Here is a 20,600-nt window from a genome sequence, read left to right as displayed (position 1 = left end):
AATTAAAAACCAAACGAGCGCACCAGAAAGAGAGAAGGGAAGAAATCAGCACCCAATATACGCGTGTCTTTAAAATGCATTAAGGAAAAACAAAACAAAACAAAAAAAAACTCCCGTGGGGTGCACCTGTTACCAGAGAAAACCTTAAAAAGTGTAGGACCCCGCTGTAACGCCGTTTTCAAGAGCACGCAGTCACTCCCATACAAGATGTCCCCTCTTCCTCCCGACGGCGCGCGTCACCCGCTGCCGACGCGGCTTGATCTGAGAGCAACCGAGGACTTGACGCGACAGAGCGCAGACTTCTCCCACCACACGTAAAGAAGGGGAGGGGGGAGGAAAAAAAAAAAGAAGGAGGAACTTATGCCCTAAAAGACATTAGAGAACTTTCCATCATTCTGCTAAGGAATCTTTCGCTAGGATAGGAAAAGAGTGGAAATAAATACCTCACCAGCCCCTCGGAGGCGGAAACCACAGCTGCACCCTCTCTCGAAGCGTCCTGCTCTACCAGCATGCTCCTGCCGGAGGTTTCTGCCAGACCTCCGGCCCCCGGCGCAGCTTCCTTTGCGGTGCGGCGACGCAAACGGCGTCACCCCACCGCTACGCTTCAGCCACCCGCTCATTGGTTGGGTCGCGTCCCCGCCGAAGGCACGCGCGCTTGCCGCTTGGCGAAGCTATTGGGCAAAGCCCGGGGAAAATATTCTGTAGTTCGCCAAAAAAAAACCTAAAAACAAAAAAAGAGTACTAACCTTTAATGTGAATATACGTGCTCGCTTTGCGGCGCGCTCGGGCCTGACATGCGCAGTCGTCGGGTGCATCGACTAGAAGCGCCACGTTGCAGCTCTCCGAAGGAAGTGGTCAACGCGGGGCGCGAGCTCCCCGTCCTTCGCGGGCGCTTGCCGACCCAAGCCCTGATCCGAGAGCCCGCCTCGGGGACGAATCGCTCTCTTTCTCGGACACCCGAGCACCTCCCGCTAATAAAGTTAAGCACTTGGGGCTTACAAAGCGACCGAGCCCACGTCCCTCTCGTAAAAGAGATGCTGCTGAAACGGAGCCGGCCCCCACAGGCTCTCGGCAACGCGCAGCCCAAGCCCCATTTCAGGCGGTTCCCCCAACGCGGGAGAGTTTGCAGAGTCCACGGCCAGCCCGGCTGACCGTTATCTCCCCGTCGGCAGGTCACGTTATCCTCAGGAGTGAACTGCTGCGTAGGTCACTTAAGAGTCATCTTCTAATTGAACGCACGTTCCAGCCTTGGCAATTTTGCTCTGGCTTTCGAGGCTGTAGACGAGCGGTGGGGTAAAAATTACAGATTGAAGAAGGAGGTAATTAGGCTCTGCTGTGGATGGCAAGCGTGGAAACATCATCGGCAGCTTGCGGATAGTCATTTTTTTGGTTTTTAACTGGATTTCCCGCAGGTGGAAAGCGGGAGCGACTGCTCCGGGGAGAGGAGTTTTGTTTAGACGCGGACCAAGTTCTCGCCCCAAGTCGAGCGCCGTCCTACCAAGACGGCATATCGGTCCCGGCCGAGACGTGTGCCAAAGACACGCGGGTGCTGACTTGCAGTAATCGACACCCCAATCCCCGCTGCGCAGGAAGGGGTATTTTTGGTTGCTCCCAGCTCGAGGTGGCTTTGAGATGACAACAGGACCACAAGCTCCTCCACTTTCTTGGCGGCCGCCTGCCTCAGACTGGGACTCAAGACGTTTTAAGGAGTGACGTCTTCGGGGAGCCTTCCCCATACGGTTCACCCACTGTTTACTGAACTCGGCAAGCGGGAGACCGATGTAAAATCTGCCGCAGCTACTGCACCAGAAACGCTCGGGTGAAAACGAGGAGGCTGGAGAAGCTCGGCGAGAACGAGCGGCAGAGCGCTGCCGCTTGATGAACGCTTCTGACCAGACCGTCCGCTCCCCGTTCAGTCCAAGCTACCCCAACTCATCCGTAAAGGCGAAATGACAACGGACTGAGGCGGCGGTCCCGCGCGAGGAGACGCACGGCCCCCGAGCAGCTGAAAGCCAAGCTGCCTGCACGCAGCACGGCCTCCGCTTCGTGACCTCCTCCGTTTCCGCGCCGCGCTCCGGGTTCGCGTGCCATGGGGATGACAGCGGGGATGCTGAACCGGACAGAGGCGGCCAACGTGAGTCCTCGAGTACGAGCCAGAAGGAGGGAGACCTAGTTTCCTCCTCCTGGCTACTATTCACGTAAGTAAAACAAAGGCGGTACCAGCGCGCCCTAGATGTCGACGGCTGTTACTTCGCCAAAGACAAAGTCAGAATAATTTCCCAGAAAGTAAACACAGACATCCAAGCAAAAAAACCCAAAAACCTCAGTTATTGATGACTAGATTGCGCAAGGTCCAATCCGCAAGACAGAGTATTAATGTATTTTTAACGGCTGAACCAAGGGAAGGTCATTACACAGTGTTTTAATTCTAGCACATCAGTCTTGCATTTATACGTTAGCAGTTAATGGGATAATGTCAAATCCTCCACCAGCTGTGACATCGTAACAATAGAGGCTGTATCAGTATACTTTTGGAAAAAAAAAACAAAAAACAGAAAAAAAACCCCTCCAAACCCCACCAAACTCAGACCTGCTATTAAGCTCCCTCTACCCTAACCATTGGGAAGACATTTATCTTGCCCTATCGGTTTTGCATGCAAGATCAAATCTGCAATGGGAAGTCAACAGAGGTGAAAAAATGTAAAGCTTTGGTGAAGTGCGCTATCAGCAAAGGCAGACTTTTATCCACTTATTTATTTATTTGTTTGTTTATTTTGCAAATGAGATCTTTTCAGTGCAACAAATGCCATTTTTAGGGGAAGGCACCAAATCCCAGATGCGGCCGCTTGTTTCGCATGCTATTAAACTTGCTGCTTTTTTTTTTTCTTTTTTTTCTTTTTTAGTTTTTTTCCCCCCCTCCCCCTCTTCCTCGCTCGCTCTCTATAGATTAACGTTTAGCAAAATGAAAATTTCCTGAAGGTAATTACCTGGCTGCAGTTCAAGGCATTCATAACAATCAGAGTTGCCTTTGGCGAGGGCTGGCGCTGGGGAGCGGGTCACGCCGCAGGGCGGCGGATCCGCGGGGCGAACCTGGCGCCGGCAGCACGACTGTCCCCCCCCCACCCCGCTAACTGGGCTAAGGTGACTATCACTCTTATTTTCTTCATCTTCAGCCGGTCGCGTCTGTGGATTTTGCCGCTGTTGATCACGCAGCCATTTCTCGGCTTCGCTATACAGCTTTCTCCCCAAATCCGTTTCTGTAAACCTTAAAGCAGTCTAAGCCAAAAAAATAAAAAAATAACTTTTTTTTTTTAATTAAAGTTTACATTAGCTTTCACACGATTTGCCTGCTGTAATTCCTGTTGCAAACTGCCTCACTTTCACTAAAGTAACTAATCCTAACTGTTTTCACCAAATACCTCTGCATCTGTTACTATTAGTTAACAACTACCTCTTTTCTGTCTGTTTTGGGCTTTTTTGGGTGGCTGTTTTGTTTTTTTGGTTTTTTTGTTTTTTTTTTTGGAGGCAGGTGCTTGCAAGACTTCCGGGTGATAAAAACAAAGCTGGAGCTGGGTTAGGAGGATATTCTGGAATCTCTGGTCAGCGTATTTGGGTGGCTGAATGAAGCAGCTCAATGATTTCTTACTCTGCGACAGAGCCCTCCCTTTCAGGCACCGAACCCCCGTCCCTTATCACGCCGAAAGGGCTTGCGCTAAGGCTCTTGTCTCAAAAAGTTTGCAGTCCTATGCTTAAAAAAAAAAAAAAAAAAGGCAATAAAAGCATCAGTAAAGCAGCAGCGGACGTGGTGCCCGCTGAACTGTTAGCTCAGCATGCAAACGGGCAGTGCACGAAGAGAGACCTTCTTTTGGGACAATTTATGCAATTATGAATATGTAAGTCATGCTCTCATATCGTGGTTTGACCTCCGCTTACTGAAATGCTGACAAGGACACTTTCTGATAGAAAATCAGCCTTTGGACGCACCCAAAAAAGAAAGAAAGAAAAAAAAAAACCCATACAAATCAAAATCAAAACCGAAAGAAGACAGCCAGCCACTAGATTCAGCCGTTTACAGCACGTGCCGTTCTCAGGCTTCACCTCATCAAAACATGGAGAAAGTAACTTCCTAGCCCACATGGCTACAAACAAAAAAATCTGAAAACGTGAGTTTATTTACTCACAAAATTACTTGCAGCACAAAGATGAGCAGCAGGAGCTCTCCTGCGTCCAAGCTTGCAGAGAGGAAAACCTTCTAGTGGGCGCTACTGTACAGATTTTGCTCAGACTAGCTTTTAAGTACTCAGCTGCAAGGAAATGCAGAATTCCTCGCCTCCAATAAAATAAAATAAAATAAAGTAAAATAAAGTAAAATAAAATAAAGTAAAATAAAATAAAATAAAATAAAATAAAATAAAATAAAATAAAATAAAATAAAATAAAATGCTGAGACTGCTGCAATCGGGACCCCAGAACATCTATGTGATAATCTAGGAAGCACCTGGACAACAGGATACGCTACGCACAGGGGTGAGTCTCACCACCGACTTTCTCCGGTGCGAGATAGCCGTGATAATTAAAATTACATGAAGCAAAACACAAAACAAACGAGTCCGATGGGGAGGAGGAGGAGGAGGAGCGGAAAACGCACACCCGTGCCTGGGGGCCACTTCCAAACCCAAGGGGCCCAAATTCAGTTGCGGCTTCTACAAGTTTCGCATCCGAGTTATTTTTCTGAACTGGGGGGAAAGGCGGTTGGAAACGAGATAAGAAAGGCAGGAAAGGTCACGTGAGGAGCCAGTCCGGCTTTGTAAAAGGATCAAGTTACACGGGATAAGTCAAGTGCGATGGTATGCGAGAGGGAAGTTAAAGTCAGGAGTATCACGGAGAGCAGCCCTGGTTTAAGGCTTTCCCCTGCACACTGGCAAGGAAACCAGTCTGTCTATTTTATTATATTTATCGCTTACCGCAGCACTGGCAAATACACATAGATTTCTATAGAGTTAAATAACGTCCTACTCCTTTTTCTATACCGTCCATAAGACCGAGCAACACTCAAAAAGCACCAAGAAAACTAAAGGGAACTAAGCCAATGGAAAAAAAAAATCCATCAGCGAAGAGTTACAGGGCAAAAGATTAACCAGTGTGGAAAACTGGGACCGAACTCACTGCAGCTCACCATGTCGGAAAGCTCATTTTGAAAAGTTTAGAAGAGACTGCCACTTGATATAGAGCAAAATCTGGAAAAAAAGAAAAAGAAAAAAAAAGAGAGAAAAAAGAAAAGGCTCGGACTTAAAATTCAAAATAAAAAACAGAAGGCAGCGAGAGGAATGCAAGTTTTTTGGGTTTTTTGGTCCAAGCCAAAAATGAAATTATTGAATGTCATATCAAGGACTGAAGAGGAGGCACTTAGCAGAGCCAGGTTTTCTGAAAGGGGCTCAGCGAGCGCTGATTATCTGACCGCTCCGTGGAGTTCAGCGCAGTCGCCCGAAATGCTGAGCCTGCTCTAGTTATGCTTCTCCGGCAGGACGTCAGCATCCACTTCAGACTTTAGAAGTTGCATCACCTTTTACAGGACGAAACCGAGAAAAACACATCCTTTGGTGTGGCCTTTAAAGACGATGTTTAATATTTTTAAGCTCTCTGAGATGGATTTGTGAAGGACAGATATTAATGCACTCTCGACTGAATGATATTGGTAATTCTTCCAGACAACTGACAAATTACTTACAAGACACAAAGATCAACTATAATAAAAGCAAAAGATTTACAAAACCTTATGAAAATGCTATATTTGGGATTTTTACTTCTACCTCAAGCTTTTAAAAGCAGAACTTGAATAAAGATTACTGAAGTCTATAAACATTCCCATTTTCCACCCAAGACATGTGAAGGTTAATAAAAAATGGAAAATGTAACATTTCTTCTCTTAATTAGAGTGTTTATGCAAGTGAAACGAATACGCAGCTGACAGCACATATCAAACTCACTTTTTCTTGAGTCTCTCAATTGGTTTTTTTAAAGCCTATGATCTTATAGTGAAATGATTAAGTGAAAACCCATTCTCACCTTCTCTTTATCCTATAAAGAAGATTTACATACATACTGTAGCTTGAATTCAGAAGCTCACAAACATAAAAGCAGCTAAAAATTCAATTTGATTATATTTTTAATACCTTGCCACTAAGTCTGATGATTTTTCAGTGCCTAGCAATTGCAGGGTACAATAGCCGGTACCCCATACCAGGTATTGAACAATGAGCATCAAGTTCAAACACTCAGTTGTGAAATTCTGAAATTTCCAGGCCGTATTGCCTAAAGGCAACCGGCCTGACGCAACCCGGATGCTACCTCAGAAAATTTGGCCGCCTTCGCAAAGCACCTAACCCAGCCGTGGGGATGCAAATCACCATGTGGTGCCCATGGCCCAACAGCAGAGCAGCAGATACCACGTGAAAAACAGCAAAGTTGAAAAATGGGAAAAATAAAGTAGCAAGATTTACACAAAGGTAAAATGTTAAAGGTCTATTCTGGTGAAGTTGCACTGGGTTTATGCAGGAATGCAAGATGCGAGGAGAGGTGTCCCTCAAGAACTATATGTAAAAACAAACAATGGGATTCGGTTTAATTGAGAAGGACAGGCACGCCAACGTAAGGGGACCCAACAGACAAGGCATTAAAACACTCCTTGGTGAGGCAACGCAGAAAACAAAACGAAACCACCACCCAAACTGGCCAGCTGCACACGTATCTGACTGGAGAAGGCGACCACATTTGTCCTCTCCAGCTAGCTCATCCTCAGCCCTACCTGGAGTCGGTGGAGCAGGCAAATCTTCAGTACCCGATACAACTTAATTTCAGCCTGCAAAAACCTCCTAACTCTTTCATTGTAAAAAAACAGGAGTACGACACTTAATGCCTTGATTTTTTTGTTTCCAATAACAAAGTTTTGCACTTCTGAAAAACAGCCAGAACAACGTTGCTTCAGAAAGTGCAGAGGAGTAACAAGAGGTATCCTTCCAGCCAGCCCAGTCATAAGTTACACCCAGAATCCTATTTAGAAGTTTACATAATTCACAGTTTCTCTGGTTACATACGTTGCAAAGTATGATATGCACCTGGGAAAGTTGGTCCACTTTATTGTCCTGGTGGCAGTTGCTTCCTTTTTATCATCCAAATAGCAATCCAAATAAAAACCTATAATGCAGCTATCTTCATGCTTACAAACACACACACACACACACACACACACACAAAAAATACTTGCTGTCACTCAAAGAGGAAAAATAAAGTTGCCTGAAACATAAACTATGCAGGGCAAGCATAATTTTCAAGAACCCTGAAAGAGAGAACAATGAACACATACGCTTACATTCTACCTCAGCTATGTTAACGGGGCACTTTAATCATAATTTAATCATAATATGCTGTCACATAACAGATCGATGTCCCGGAAGTCAACATGATGACATTTTAAAATATAGCATAAGGATAGAGAGGCATTACTGATATCTGTGCGCTTTGCAAATATGAGAAAAATCAATCCGAATCAAAATGTAAATGCTCCAAAATGACTAGATGCACCGTGTTATTCATTACTAACCCTAATTGCTTGATTTCCTTCATCAGGATTTATATATGCACCAGTATACTACTGTGGCAGTTAAAATTAAGTGCATGCAATTTTTTCCCCCCAAAAGTAATGGACTTCAACAGTCATTTTATTGCAATAAAGACAGTAGATAGTAACATACAATTCTGCTCCTAACTCCAGGTTACAATATAAGTGGATCAATTGATCACTTGCAAAAGGCAATAAAAAGAAAGTTTTGCTTGATGCTGGGGGTAAATCACCTCTATAAAATCCTGACCGTGTCTTTCATTACTCTCAATAGAAATCCATTCGGTGTCTAAATATTACACAGCTGTTTTGCCAGCTATTAAGTTGGATATGTGGCACATGAAAAGTAAAAACACACCATTTTACCCGTCACGAGGAAAGACCATGAAATGAATTTCCATTCGGGATGCCCCAAAAGCATGTTGCTCTATAACGAACGTAGCAAATCCTCTCTGAAGGATTTTACCACCCATCAAATGAGACATGCACAGAGCAAAAAGTCAAAGGAAGAGATACGTATCACAAGAGTTACCTAGTGTTTATACAGTATTTTTCATGCCTGCTTCTCAAGGCATGTTACAGAGGTAAGCAGAATGACCTGTAATCTACGGATAGAGGAAATAAGGTTAACTAGGGTAACAGAGAAATGAGTCAGTGGAAAAAACTACTTCTAACAAGCATTGTATTAATAATCATTAATATTGCCTTGGGGAAAGGTAAAACTGACACCCATGGGGCGGGGGGGGGGACAGTTAATTAATTAGTGGGGCTACCACCATCCATTTAAAACATGCAGATCCCTACTGTTTCGAATACACACCGAAGAAGGCAGTTTAGAGAGAGGGTAAAAACGGAAATTCAGTTGCGGAGGGAGAAAAAAAGTGTGCTCCGTAACCAAACCTGCTCTGAAAGGGCTGTGCAATGCCTACGCGCCAACATTAATAGCGTTAGACGTCGGAGGACGTCACCTTCTGGGCTCTCGCTCCTCCCATGGACCACCTGCACAACGAGCCAGGTCTCACGCCGCTTGGTTAGCGGAAGTGCCTTCACACCCATCACAGCTCACAACAAAATCCTACAAAACACCCGAATCCTACAAAAGCCACGAAACGCCCGCACCTCTGCAGCACCTCGAGCGCGCTGCTGGATTTCTCGGGAGCTTTGCAAAGAATTTACGATTTCCAGGAGGAGAACAGGAGGTATTGAACCCGAACGGAGAGGTAAGAGCCTTCGACCACGGAAGTTAGGTATTCGCAAAGCCTCCTTCCGGCTCGCACACCCTCTGCTCTCCATCCGCAACCAGGAGAGGTGGAACTGCTGTAAGCGCTTGAACCGGCATTGCCTTACCGTGCACAGTAAGAGCGTGACATTGGTGTTTCCTCCAAGGAGGAGCACTGCCTATATGCTCTCTAGTGGATGAACAGCGTTTTTACAAGGTCCCTCCTTCCTCCCCCGCTCTTTTAAACGTGACCAAACATGAGCCGAAAGGCTTTTTCTTCCGCCACAATCCCAGTCCGAGGGTTTGCGTTTCTCTAGCAACGACACCCGAACAACCGGAGCAGGGCACAGAGCGGCATCTTCCAGTCCTGCTGCTGCTCCGGCTGTGACCTGCGCCCGCGGAGCACCTAATTCTTCACCTGGACCTTGGCGAGGAGCGAGGGTGAACAGGCTAGTATTAAACTCCTTTAACGGGCATATTAAAGCGCCTGTATTGGTATCCCTGCACGAAGCATTGCAGGGGCAAGTCCACAATTTGGTGAGTACCTGAACTTTACCCTTTCAGAAACCAATGTGCTCTCCTCGCATACCCAAATATCGAGTTTCTCCGTGACGAATACAGCGAGGAGCAGCCCGGCTCGGGCTCCCCGCGGCCCTCCTGCTCCCTGCTCCTTTCCTCGGCTGCCCAGAAACCCCAGGCTCGGGGAAAGGGGGCTGCTTGCAGCTGCCTTCCCGTCTCCCGGATCGAAAAGCACCGTGCTGAGGGATGCGAGGAGAAGGCAGCTCACAAGTCTGAGCGAATGCCAAAGGACATGCAACTTTGTGGAGCAAAACAGAAAGTCTCAAAATAATTTCTCAGTTAAATGATTTTTTGGTAAGTTAAAAAAAAAAAAAAAATTGATCACCTGGATTCTTAACGCTCTTAAAAATATTTTGCTTTGCCAGCCCATAAGAGCGCTCTAAGTTAAGTAGCTGGGTAGGTTTTGCCTTGCCTTAAAAATTATTGAGAAGCAGCAAAAATATTTTAATGCAGATTAGCAGGCTAGAAATACATTTTGCTCTATCCTTAACATTTTTCTGCATAAACCAAGAGCTTTTAGGCTCTAGGGGCTACGACCTTGCACCAACACTAAGCTAAAACTTGAGCTGCCCTAACAGATTGTCAGTTTTCCGCCCCATTTTGGCAGAGGACTCACGTGAGCGAGTTACGGTGCGACACCCTCCCGAAGCTGCACTCTTTTTGGCTCTGCGCCGTTCTCCTTTAAATCACGTGTATGCACCACTTCTTAAAAAATTTATAAATCACTTAGCTTTCCAAGAGCCAAATTCCCGGGGGAGCACCAGGAATTACAGCCATGCTAGCAGCAGAGGAGAGAAGACTTCGCTGGAGTTGGCACAATCTAGTGAATCAGGCGAGAAGTTACTCTAGGGAAAGCTGCTCTGCGCAAGCTTGGTGGATGCCACCCTCTCTGCAGTCCACTTTTTAGGAAATTAAAAAAAACTAAGTCATTTGAGCATGAGATTCTGTTCATCTGAAAGTTTTTTGGGTTTTTTTTTTTTTTTTGGGCTCACCTACAGGACGCAATCCCCAATTGCATCTAGAGAATGTCAATGTAATTATTTTCCTGGCTGACATGCTCTCTATCAGCACGGAAAGGAAACACTCCTTCAAAATGCTCTGCCATTAGAAATTATTATGAGCACAACAAACGAATCCCGGGAAGATAAGACACGCTTTGGGACAGTTCCTTAGAACTGACTAATGATGAGCAGTAGAGAAAGCTTTAATGATCGGTTAAAAAAAAAAACAAAAGAACTCCAAAACCCTGAAACCTCTTTTTGTTCCTTCTCGGCTCCCCTCTCTTTTCTTCTTCCCTTTCCCTCTGGACTCCAACTTCCTGATTTTCAAAAAACGCTTTCAAAATATACACTGCCTATTTCACAGGTGGAAAACCACACGCCCTGCCCGGCTCCGCTTTCGAAGCCCGCGCCCTTTGCAAATGCCTCTTTTGCCCTACTCGTGGCACCGAGACATCGCCGCACGCCTTGTCCCGGCTCTGATGCAGGGGAGAGAGCTGGAAACAGGGTTGCTGCAGCGCCCTGCACCTCCTCGCCCAGCTCCCCGCGGAAGCGGCACTCGGCGCCCACCGGAGCCGTGCTGCGGCACCCGTGCATGGGGTGAACCGGCAGCTTCCCCCCCCCAAAAAAAGGCTGCCGGGAGAGCAGTTACATAACGCTGCAGCAGCCTACGGAGGTTGACATCAGGGAGAGACGAGGCCAGAGCAGCACCGAAGCAGAGACGAAGGGATCGGGCTACGTCCTGCTGCAGGAGCTGGGTTCCTCCTTCAGCATCCCTGAAGGCATCATTATACGCACTGTCTTTAGGGCTCTCGCTGCCCTTCGAGAAGGGAAAAGGGGACTCAAACCTGCGATTTGCCACCGAGAAGCATGGCACGTTTGGACATTAATACGGACCACTTCTGCAAGGGACGGCTTGCGGGCAGCAGTGCAAAGGAACAGCCGGTGGGATTTTGCCTGTGATTTGTTTTTTGTCTTGCTGGGTTTGGCTTGCTTGTTCGTTTGCTTTGGACCACCACATAGCAACTGCGTACCCTGAAAGGAGGTTTTTTTTCCCCCGTCTGCCATTACTGTCTCTGACACTGCCCTTTTTTTTTGCTCCTGCAAACACATGAAGAACACTGGTCCTTGGCTACCTGCTTGCGCTGAACCGGTTCCCACGTGCACCTTTTCCATCACTCCCTCCTCCTTTCCACTCATTTGTTCCCGTATTTCTTTCCGGAGACTCTGCAATCCTTCAGATTGGTCCTTTTGGAGGGCAACACGAAAACCCCTCCCAAAAACGCAACTGCTGAATCGCGTGCAAGTAAATCAGTCCCGCACAAATTGCCGTATCTGCATCCGCGGGCCCGTTCCCGAAGCCCAGAGTCACCCACCCAGGAGCGGAGTCACCCCAGGCTTCGGCTGGGACCAACGGCGAGAGAGGCAGAGACACCTCCGGAGGATAATTCTGAGCACCTAAGATTAAGTGTAATAGAACTATTAATAATACATAAGAAAAGAATTATCCGGAGCTTTTTCGTCAGAAAAATCTACAGCCCGACTCCCATCTGAATTAAAGAAGAGATTTTTTTTTTTTTTTCCCCTGTTGCTGGGACATGAATTAGTACCAAGCACATAACCTACATTTCCAGCTGAACGTGCCGCGTTGCATCCAGCTTTATATTTTAGCGCCTCGTTCCAAGCACAGCCGTGTTGAGCTTGCGCTGAAACGCGCCCGTCGCTCGCTGCCCGTCACGTCGACTGTCAGAGCTATTTTTTGCTGTTGTTCCCTTGTTCCCGGCCATTAGCTCTCGTCTCCAATTTTGCTATTTACAGCGCTAAGTTAGACGGATAGCTTGTTTGCAGCGCGAGCGCCCCAACTGCAATTGCTGGTGTCTCTCTCCGTCTCCTTTTTTCAAAGCCGAGAGTTTCCGCCGAACGCAAACTTATCTTGCTCTCTCAAACGCTGCCTAATTCTAGCTCCTAATCGGTGGCTTTTTATCTATCTCCGCCGCTCTCCGAATTCACTCTCTGTTCTCAAAAAGGGAAGCCAGTACAACCGCTGTTTCCTAGACAACAGGAGAGCAAAATTAACCCTCTCCCCTCCCAAAAGCGAGGCAGGAATACTGAATTTCGCTCCCCGACCCGCACTAAGGGGGATCTAAGGGCGAAAATCACGGCCCTTAAGGAAGCAGCGCGCGGCCAAGACCGCCGTCGCCTTTCGCTGCGCGGCCCGGGCAAAGCAAAGGCCGTTTCGCCTCCCCGGCGCGACCCGCAGGCTCCTCTTCACTTAGGGCAACTCGAGCAAAGAAAGGACACGTGAAGAACGGCACCCGCCCCGCGCGGGTCGCCAGCCAGGCAGAGAGCGGGGATGTGGCGGCGCATCGGCTCGGCTCGGCGCGTCGGCCGGCGCCAATGCGCCATTGCAAAACCGAGTTGGCACGAGAGCGAAGTGCAAATTCACCTGAATCTTTGGCGCTGGGGTTTTTTTTTTGGCTTGCTGCCTCCCCTGTGGACGGTATGCGGAGGAGTACTCGTCCAGCGGGAGTACCGGACCGGTTTTCCCCTCTTCACCCTCGTCATGCAGAATCAAGGGATGCCTCACGCCGTACCGTTTTCTTTTGAAAGTGCTGGACTGCTCTTTTTCGAGGCGACGCAAAACAGGAGGCAAAATCCTTCGATTCAATAAAATAAGCTTTTTCAGCTCGTTTTCTCTTTTCAGTGCTTTACGGTTAGTTTTATGGAGCCTTGAGGATACCGGGGTCTTGGCACAGTTGCGCTTCGTAGCTGCTTGCCTGGGCCGTGCCCATGCGATTGGAGAGCACGTTCTCACAGCCCAGAAGTGGAGCCGTTCACAAGACACACTATAACGCACCCAGAAGTGATCCTAGGGCATCAAACGCATTTATAACGGCTTTAAAGAAGAAGTTTTCCGCGAGGTGGAAAACTGCAAAGACACCAAGCGATTCCTCTGCAGCTGCGTCCCACCGAGCCGCACGGTCCCTGAACTCGCTGCAGAATCACAGCACGGGTCACGTAGCTCCCGGACCTGTTTGCTGCAAAACGGCTCTAAGACAACAATATAGAGCATCTTGCAGAGCAACCAAAACTAGTAATGTGAGAGCACTCTCGTCACCAAGTTTTCAAATACGCAAGTACAGAGCGACTAAACCGCATGCGTACACTTATACTGGGGTTCCCTGGAGCCGGTACTGCATCGTGTCCAGTGAAAAGATCAGAGATGACAAATCCCTTCCTTTAATACAGATATATATATATTTTTTGCTCCCCCTCAATGTACAGTGCAGCAACCCATCATGCCTCTGAGCCATTCTTCCTTTGCAACGAATGTCCTTGCTTGCGTTGAGCTGCACTGGCAAAGGAGGAAAGACAGAGCAAAAAAGAAAAAAACCAAGCAGATATTCAAAAGGCGGGGATGAACACAGGTTTCACAATAGTTTCTTACTCACGCGGTGCTTTAAGATGTGCTTGGACACAGCACAGCCGCTCACACCAAATTGTATTTTAATACTTGTATGTCTATATGCACAGATGCCAACTCTCCTCCTTTCCAGGCCACGCAGCTCTCCAGGCTGCCCCGACTGTCAGAGACACTCAGGGAGGATGGCAGATGAGAATTTGAGACTTAAGAGTACAAGTCACAAAATGCATTATTTGGCTGTCAAACCAGGACTCGCTAAATTAATGAAGCATTTTAATTCCCAGATCAACAGAAGCAAGGTTAATTTTGTGAAAGTGTGCTAGATTCCAAACCTATTACTATTAAGACTAACTTAAACCTCATCTACACTCTTCAGGGAACAGGAGGGGAGAATAAACAGAGGTGAAATTAGCCACAAATGTGGAGTGGTATTTTTTTGGCTGCAGTAATTTTGATGAAAGGAACTTAGAGGCCTCTTAGCACTAACTCCCAATAGACTGGCCCTTTTTCAAGCAGCCTACCAGATGCCATCTTCTTTATGCACAATTTTTTTTTTCTTCCACCCCGCAACAACCAGAAAATACCTTCATTTGTATCTGCAGAGGTTAAACTTGTAATTCTCAAGTGATTATTTGCACTGTAGAAGCTGCTCAGATCTTTCATGGATCATGTTCCGCGGGTGTGCATGAACACAGACCAAGGAAATGGTCTTTTCTTTAAAGATCTTGCAGTTTAGGGTTGAAAATGAGCAACAATTTATTCAGTAAAAGGAGTTCAAGACAGAGCTGAGATCCGGACCATAAACAGTCAGTCTGTAGATCATCTTCCAGTGAGGGGAGATTGATGAGACGAACGATGAGACTTGCACACAAATAAGAATTATTATGGTCTCTACAGGCCAGGAGACATTCAATTTGAAAGAATAGATTTGCCTTGCACTGTCCTTTCGAGCCTTGAATGGTTACGAAAAGCAGAGATGGAAAGGCCATACTCCTTCCAGCACTGCCCAGGAAATCACCAAACAATTTTGCAGACAGGGAACTCAGTTGATATAAGGGATGCTGAGGTTCGAGTCCTTCATTCAAACAAGGTCAGTCTAGGTAGCACCCTATTAGTAGCTTGTTAGTTCATCTACATCAATCTCTTTCTTTCTTTCTTTTTTTCTTTTCTTTTCTTTTCTTTTTTTTTACCCAGTTTCACTCCAGAGTGGAGAACTAGTCCTCTGCAGAAACCTGGCATATTTCTACAAAAGAAACTGCAATACCAAAGACATGACGTGTTGCAAAGAAAAATATTTTCCATGGAAGCTTCCCAAAGCACATCAACCTACATCTCCATCCTCATTTTCAGCATTTGCTGAAGAGCTTCTGAGACAGGCCAAAATCTGGGATGCTTCTTTCCCTTTCTCCGAGCTCGCTGCTTTCAGCTCGTTGGCTTGGATGGAGTCCTGAGAGCAACTGGATAGGTCATACAAGCCCAGCCAATTAACATGACGTTCTTCATCGACTCGAACAGACTATGCAAAGACAAACCTGTGAGAAAACGCTGGTCTCATTTTTGTGCAACAGAAGGGTCTCCTGCTAGGCCCTTCAAAGGGAAAGGTTTACCCCTGAGTAAATAAACACTTGGCAAGTTCAAGATTAATCAGCCCCACCTGGGGACTTTACAGAATTTGATCCAGGTATCTCCTGAAGAGAAGTGAAAGCAGGATCTGAAACGACAGAAGTCCTCCAGGTGGCAACCACGGGAGAATCGCTACCCTCTTTGTGCTGAATTAGTCCAACAACAGAGGGGCTCACAAAAGCTACTTTTAGACACAGAAATCCAGTCCCTTAGGTCCCCTGTAAGGACACAAGAGAAAAAGTTTCTCAGATGAGTGATGTAGGCACCACTGTTGGCCTCCTACAGGACATTTCAGACCTGGAGCCCCTCATTCTCCATGGATTGTAGAGGAAGCCTAGAAAGACGGTCCTCCTTGTGAATACCTCCAAGGATTCTAGGCTCGGTCGAAAGGATAGTTGTACAATCAGATCTGAACACAGATTCAAATTCTTTGCGCCTCTATATCAAATTTTCTTACTTCACCAAGACATTGACACACTTCATAAAAACACTTAGAGCTCCTCAGAGAAAAAGCACCGAGTTAAAACTAAGCTATCATTACTTCCACAGAAAATGAACACGAGGCTTTACAGTATATTTCTGTGCTTGCAAAAATGGGTAGGAAGACTAAAATAATTGGCCTGATTTTCAGTGTCTAACTTTAGACATCCAAATTTGAAAATTTAGGTCATGTGACAACCCATGCTATTTAAATCTCATATCCTGGATTACTGAAATACACAAAGCCACCTTTTATTGTTCCTCTGGCTGCCATTTTAAAGTGAAAACCGTTCAGGGTAAGAAGTAGATCATCTTTGTATTAACAGGCTAACAAAACTACATCATCATATTCATCAGTAACAGGAACTAAAGCAACTTGAAACTTGGTGCCCCTTTTTTTTTTAATTTTTACGAATTAGTCTTTAAGCAAAGCCTCTGCGTGCCTGGAAATCCAGAAGCTTTGCCAAATGTATCTATACACAGAGGCAAGATTGCTGTCAACCTGACCTGGACAATTGCAAAGGGTTCATTATTCATGCTCGTTCAATTCCTGGCCGCTTTGCTGAGACAAGGATGTTACGTGGTGCCAATTGAGATGGTGCTTTTGACATGGACACTTTCCCACTACAAACTGGACCGAGTCCACTAGCTTATTCCATGCACTGAACAGCTGTTGCAAGAGGAAAAAAACAAAAACAAAAACAAAAAAGCACAAAACAGCTGATCCAAGTCAGCGTCCCAGAGGTAAAAGATCCTGAAAAGAGAACCGATATTCAGATGTAATATATAAGAAAGCATATTTCAATTTAAATGTTGGCTCGAAAATAAAGAAATACAAAGTCTCTCGCTAACCCTTAGCTTTCCAGTTTTGAGAGTAGCAGAACTAACATAACCTTGATCAAAAAAACCAAATGACCCCTGCAAAATACCCCTTTCTCATGCAGTTTAATATATACAGTTTTAAGCAAGAGGAGACTTCCCCAAATGTGAAACTAAAATGCAAGGAAAAGGCAGGAAGAGGCTGTTACAAAACTTCCTTTATCTGGAGTGGGTTTGAGTGGTACTCTTAAAATTGCATTAACATTGAACTACAATATTTTAATAGGATATGCTATTGCTACTTAAACATATTCCCAACTCTTTTGTATTGATTACATAATAAAGATACATGACAGATTCTTCCAAACTGTTGTACTCATTACTTTCCACCACTATTCCGGTCAAGCATCTTTATCACTAAAGCTACAGAATAAACCTTATTTTTATAAACCCCATTCATTTTGGTTCATCTGTTTGCTCCCGAGGCAGCAAACTGCACATGCAATTAGAAATTACCAAAAAACCCTATTTTGCTTGTGCTTTCCACGCGTATTTAGAGAACTTCCCAGGAATACAGCAGCCTGAAAATAGAAGAATTCAAGAATTTACATCTCCTTTGAAGCATTTATGTAGTTTACTCATTGAACACAAATGTTTTCTTGTTCACACTTTTTTATTTATACAGAAGTCCATATGTTGTATTATACTGCCATCACAATACCTTCCAGAAGCCCAGTAATGTCAAGGACATATATAAACAACAATCCACAGCTTATCTATTTACTCGCATTTCAGAAAGCTAAGTACATACGTCAGCAGCGGAAAACACCCTAAATGAGTATTCTTACACTTAAAAATGCCTACCTCACAGTGCACGGCCTTCTTGCCGCTCCAGGTTTCACATGCTCAGCTGGTCACTTATACGCAACCGCCATGGCACCACCTACTCTAAAATTATAGCTAAAGCACTGCCCCTTCGGCGGCCTTTTAGGGCTAGATAATATTTGAGTGACTGAGCTACAGCAGCGCTTTCTTTGAAAACCACCTAGGGAACGAGGACTTGCGGACAGTAACTGGGATTGATGCTATCCAATGCCTTTCGAAAGCAGTGTCGAGTCTCCTACACGGGTTATGAGCTCTGGGAAGCCAAACCTTTATCTAACTATGGCCACATACGGTTCCTACTTTCTGTACCGCTCTGCAAGGGCAAGCTATGCACGAATGATTTAATTATCCATAACTGCACGCATACAGCAAACTGCACGCAGATATTAATGAAGCCTTTACATCTGCAAAGGCCACAAAGCCAGGAGGTGCAGGGAGGTGCAGAAATCCTGCAGGAATTCACTCCATGGTACCACCTAACTCTGCAAGTTTTCAGTAGACTAGTCACCAGTTTTGCAAAACACACTGTTTCCCCATTTTGGTGGCATCTGATGTACAGCATATCCTGCTCAACCACATCTGTAAGCCTGCTACCCTCTGTAAACTCAAAGATCCACATATGACACACATTTTAAATGGAGGAGGAAAAGGGGAAAAAAAGACATCAAAGACGTTCCCTCCTCCAGCATCAGTCAGGTTGTTTATCTGTCAATGCTTGAGGTCCTCGGGAGAAAGTATCTGCAAAATATGTGGCATGTAGCAAATATTATCCCAAACCAAACAAAAATCCAAGTCCATCTAAGAGGATGTAGGATCAGAGGAAAGGAAATCAGGCACTTCCTAGCCTCTGCCAGTGATGTCCAGTGCCCTTCGAGCCACCTCATGTGATTTGGAGGTGCTTCATCTCATCTTCCAACCTTTTTTTTTGCCATTGCTTAGAGTGCATGCTTGGTAAGATGGGGACTTGTAGACCTTCATAGTAAGCTTAGACAGCGTGCAGGGAGAAAGGACATCATCAGTCAGGTCCTCTGGGCCTCTTAATAACCCAGATCATGCTCTCTAACTAGAGGTAATCATCAGAAAATTGAGAGTAAAATAAAATTTCTTCTCTTGGCCAAGAGCATACAGCAACCACTGAAGCCAAGAATAGACATATAAGGATACTTTCGTATGTTGTTCCTTCTTAGCTTTTCAAAGGGACAAATATTATCAAGCTGGGAACTAAACAGAAGACAGCACACTCCAGGAGCAACGGATGCACAGGAACAGCTGAAATTTGGACGCTGTCAGAAGGATTTTCTTTAGGTCTCGTGTAGTTAGCTCCTGGTGAGCTGACTGTGCATCTTCCACAAAGATATTCTCGTGCAACGCTACGCTTGTTTCAACAGCCGCGGCTGTGTATTAGTCATTCTGCACCTATTATAATGACATAGCGTGGTTAAGTAAACACACTGCTGCACGAGAGAGGTTCAATTTTAATACACTCAAACGAAATTAAACTAGACGTAAGCAGGTTACGAAACGACGAGAGGGCTGCCAAGAATCAAGAAAGAGATTGAATTTAACCATTATTAAAATGACAAAACTCGGGATCGCCGACTGTAAACAATCTTCATCACCTAATTAAACAGCCCATTAGCGTTTTTCAAAAGAGACGGTTGGCGGCGGCCGTTCGGCAAAACCGTTGACTTTGCGCTGGTTTGCGCTCTGCGTTGAGGGAGCCGGTTTCAACGAGCGCTGCCCCTCTGTGATTCATTGCAATCGCATCGAATCCTTCATGATGTGTTCCCTCGGGAATCAAGTCGTGGCCACGTCTCGCCTGGCGCGTGGGGCAGCGGCAGACGTGTACACCCTGGGCACGCACAGGGCAGAGGGAGGAGGGGAGAAGGAGAAGCATCGCTCTTAACCTGAGCAACCTTGCTGGAGTATGGGGGTTATTTAGCGCGCTGATGTTTTGTGCAGGGAAAACCAGGCTGGGGTAGGGGCAGGAGCCGAGCAAGGGTAGAAATGAGCAGTCACCATTATAAACCAAATGCTGCTGTATTCCTTCTCATATTGAGTCAACCTACGGACTTTTAAATGACGAAGCAAAACCCAGATCAGGTGGTTTAAGTCTCACTGCTGCTGACAAATAAAAATCCCTAGAGAAGAGTCCACTTCCATACAGATTTTGAAATATGCCAAGTCTCCACTGATGTTTTGCAGTTGCAAAAAACTCTCCTGGCCAAAGGCGCCCAAAGTCACTGAGACCCCAGGACTTGCATGCAACCCCAGGCATGGCAGAAGGGAGCTGCCAAGCACATTGTGGCTGAGAAATCTCACCTTCTGATTACCCGGCCAGGCCAGCACCCAAATCTGAAAGGCAGAGCAAGGCTCGACTGCAACTTGAACAAGATGCCATAAAGGTTTCCCAGTAACGCAAGGAAAATGGAAAAAAAAAATTAAGAAGGTGAAGATTTGTTGAACTCTTCTAAATTATTCTGAGTCGTTGTTTAGAACAGGCTCCTTTCTGCCTTTACCTCTCTTAAATAGAACTGTATCTGAAAATATATTTGTTTATGCAGATTGGACATCCTTCTCCTATTTGAATTAGCAACATAAGTACATTCTGTATCAGTGCAGACATACTCAATGTATTTAATGTCAACACTGCTAGCAACGATGGAGACTGGAAATATTGCTCTGCTTGTTGGCCATGGAATAAATTTGCCAACCAGAATCAGTGTAGCTCTAGAGTTTAAATTAATGCAAGCAACACCGCTATCAGTAGTCTTTAGCCTGCCACTCTTAGCTTCTAAGAGAAACATTTAGGAACAGGAAGCATTACATCTGGCTACAGCTGCATATTACATGGTCCATTGAGACTTAGATGCTGATGGCTGAACTGAATAACAAACAGCTGGGTATAAATGCAAAGATCAGGGAATCATAGGAAAATGCTCGTATAGTATCTTT

At 45.7% G+C, this 20,600-nt stretch overlaps 1 protein-coding gene across 47 annotated transcripts in view; it reads right to left on the bottom strand.

Moving 5' to 3' along the window:
• The window catches only part of CELF2 (CUGBP Elav-like family member 2), a 354,164-nt gene that overhangs the window by 194,555 nt on the left and 139,009 nt on the right, over positions 1-20,600 (bottom strand). For 2 of the 47 annotated variants that reach the window (XM_068908994.1, XM_068910096.1), the window contains exon 1: positions 449-574. The exons of 40 other annotated variants lie outside the window; for them this stretch is intronic. Coding sequence is in view for 1 of the 7 variants with exons in the window: in XM_068908080.1 (XP_068764181.1) it covers positions 444-511 (68 nt within the window). In the remaining 6 variants the exon portion in view is untranslated. Of the gene's footprint in view, positions 1-126; positions 261-443; positions 575-12,040; positions 12,418-20,600 lie in introns of those variants that run through there. 5 more of the 47 variants (XM_068909844.1, XM_068910292.1, XM_068909416.1 and 2 more) reach the window with 5 other exon arrangements.

Source organism: Struthio camelus, chromosome 1 (genome assembly GCF_040807025.1).
Source record: "Struthio camelus isolate bStrCam1 chromosome 1, bStrCam1.hap1, whole genome shotgun sequence".
Classification (NCBI taxonomy): domain Eukaryota; kingdom Metazoa; phylum Chordata; class Aves; order Struthioniformes; family Struthionidae; genus Struthio; species Struthio camelus.
The sequence above is the reverse complement of the archived record's forward strand: the minus strand, read 5'-3'. Positions and strand labels throughout refer to the sequence as shown.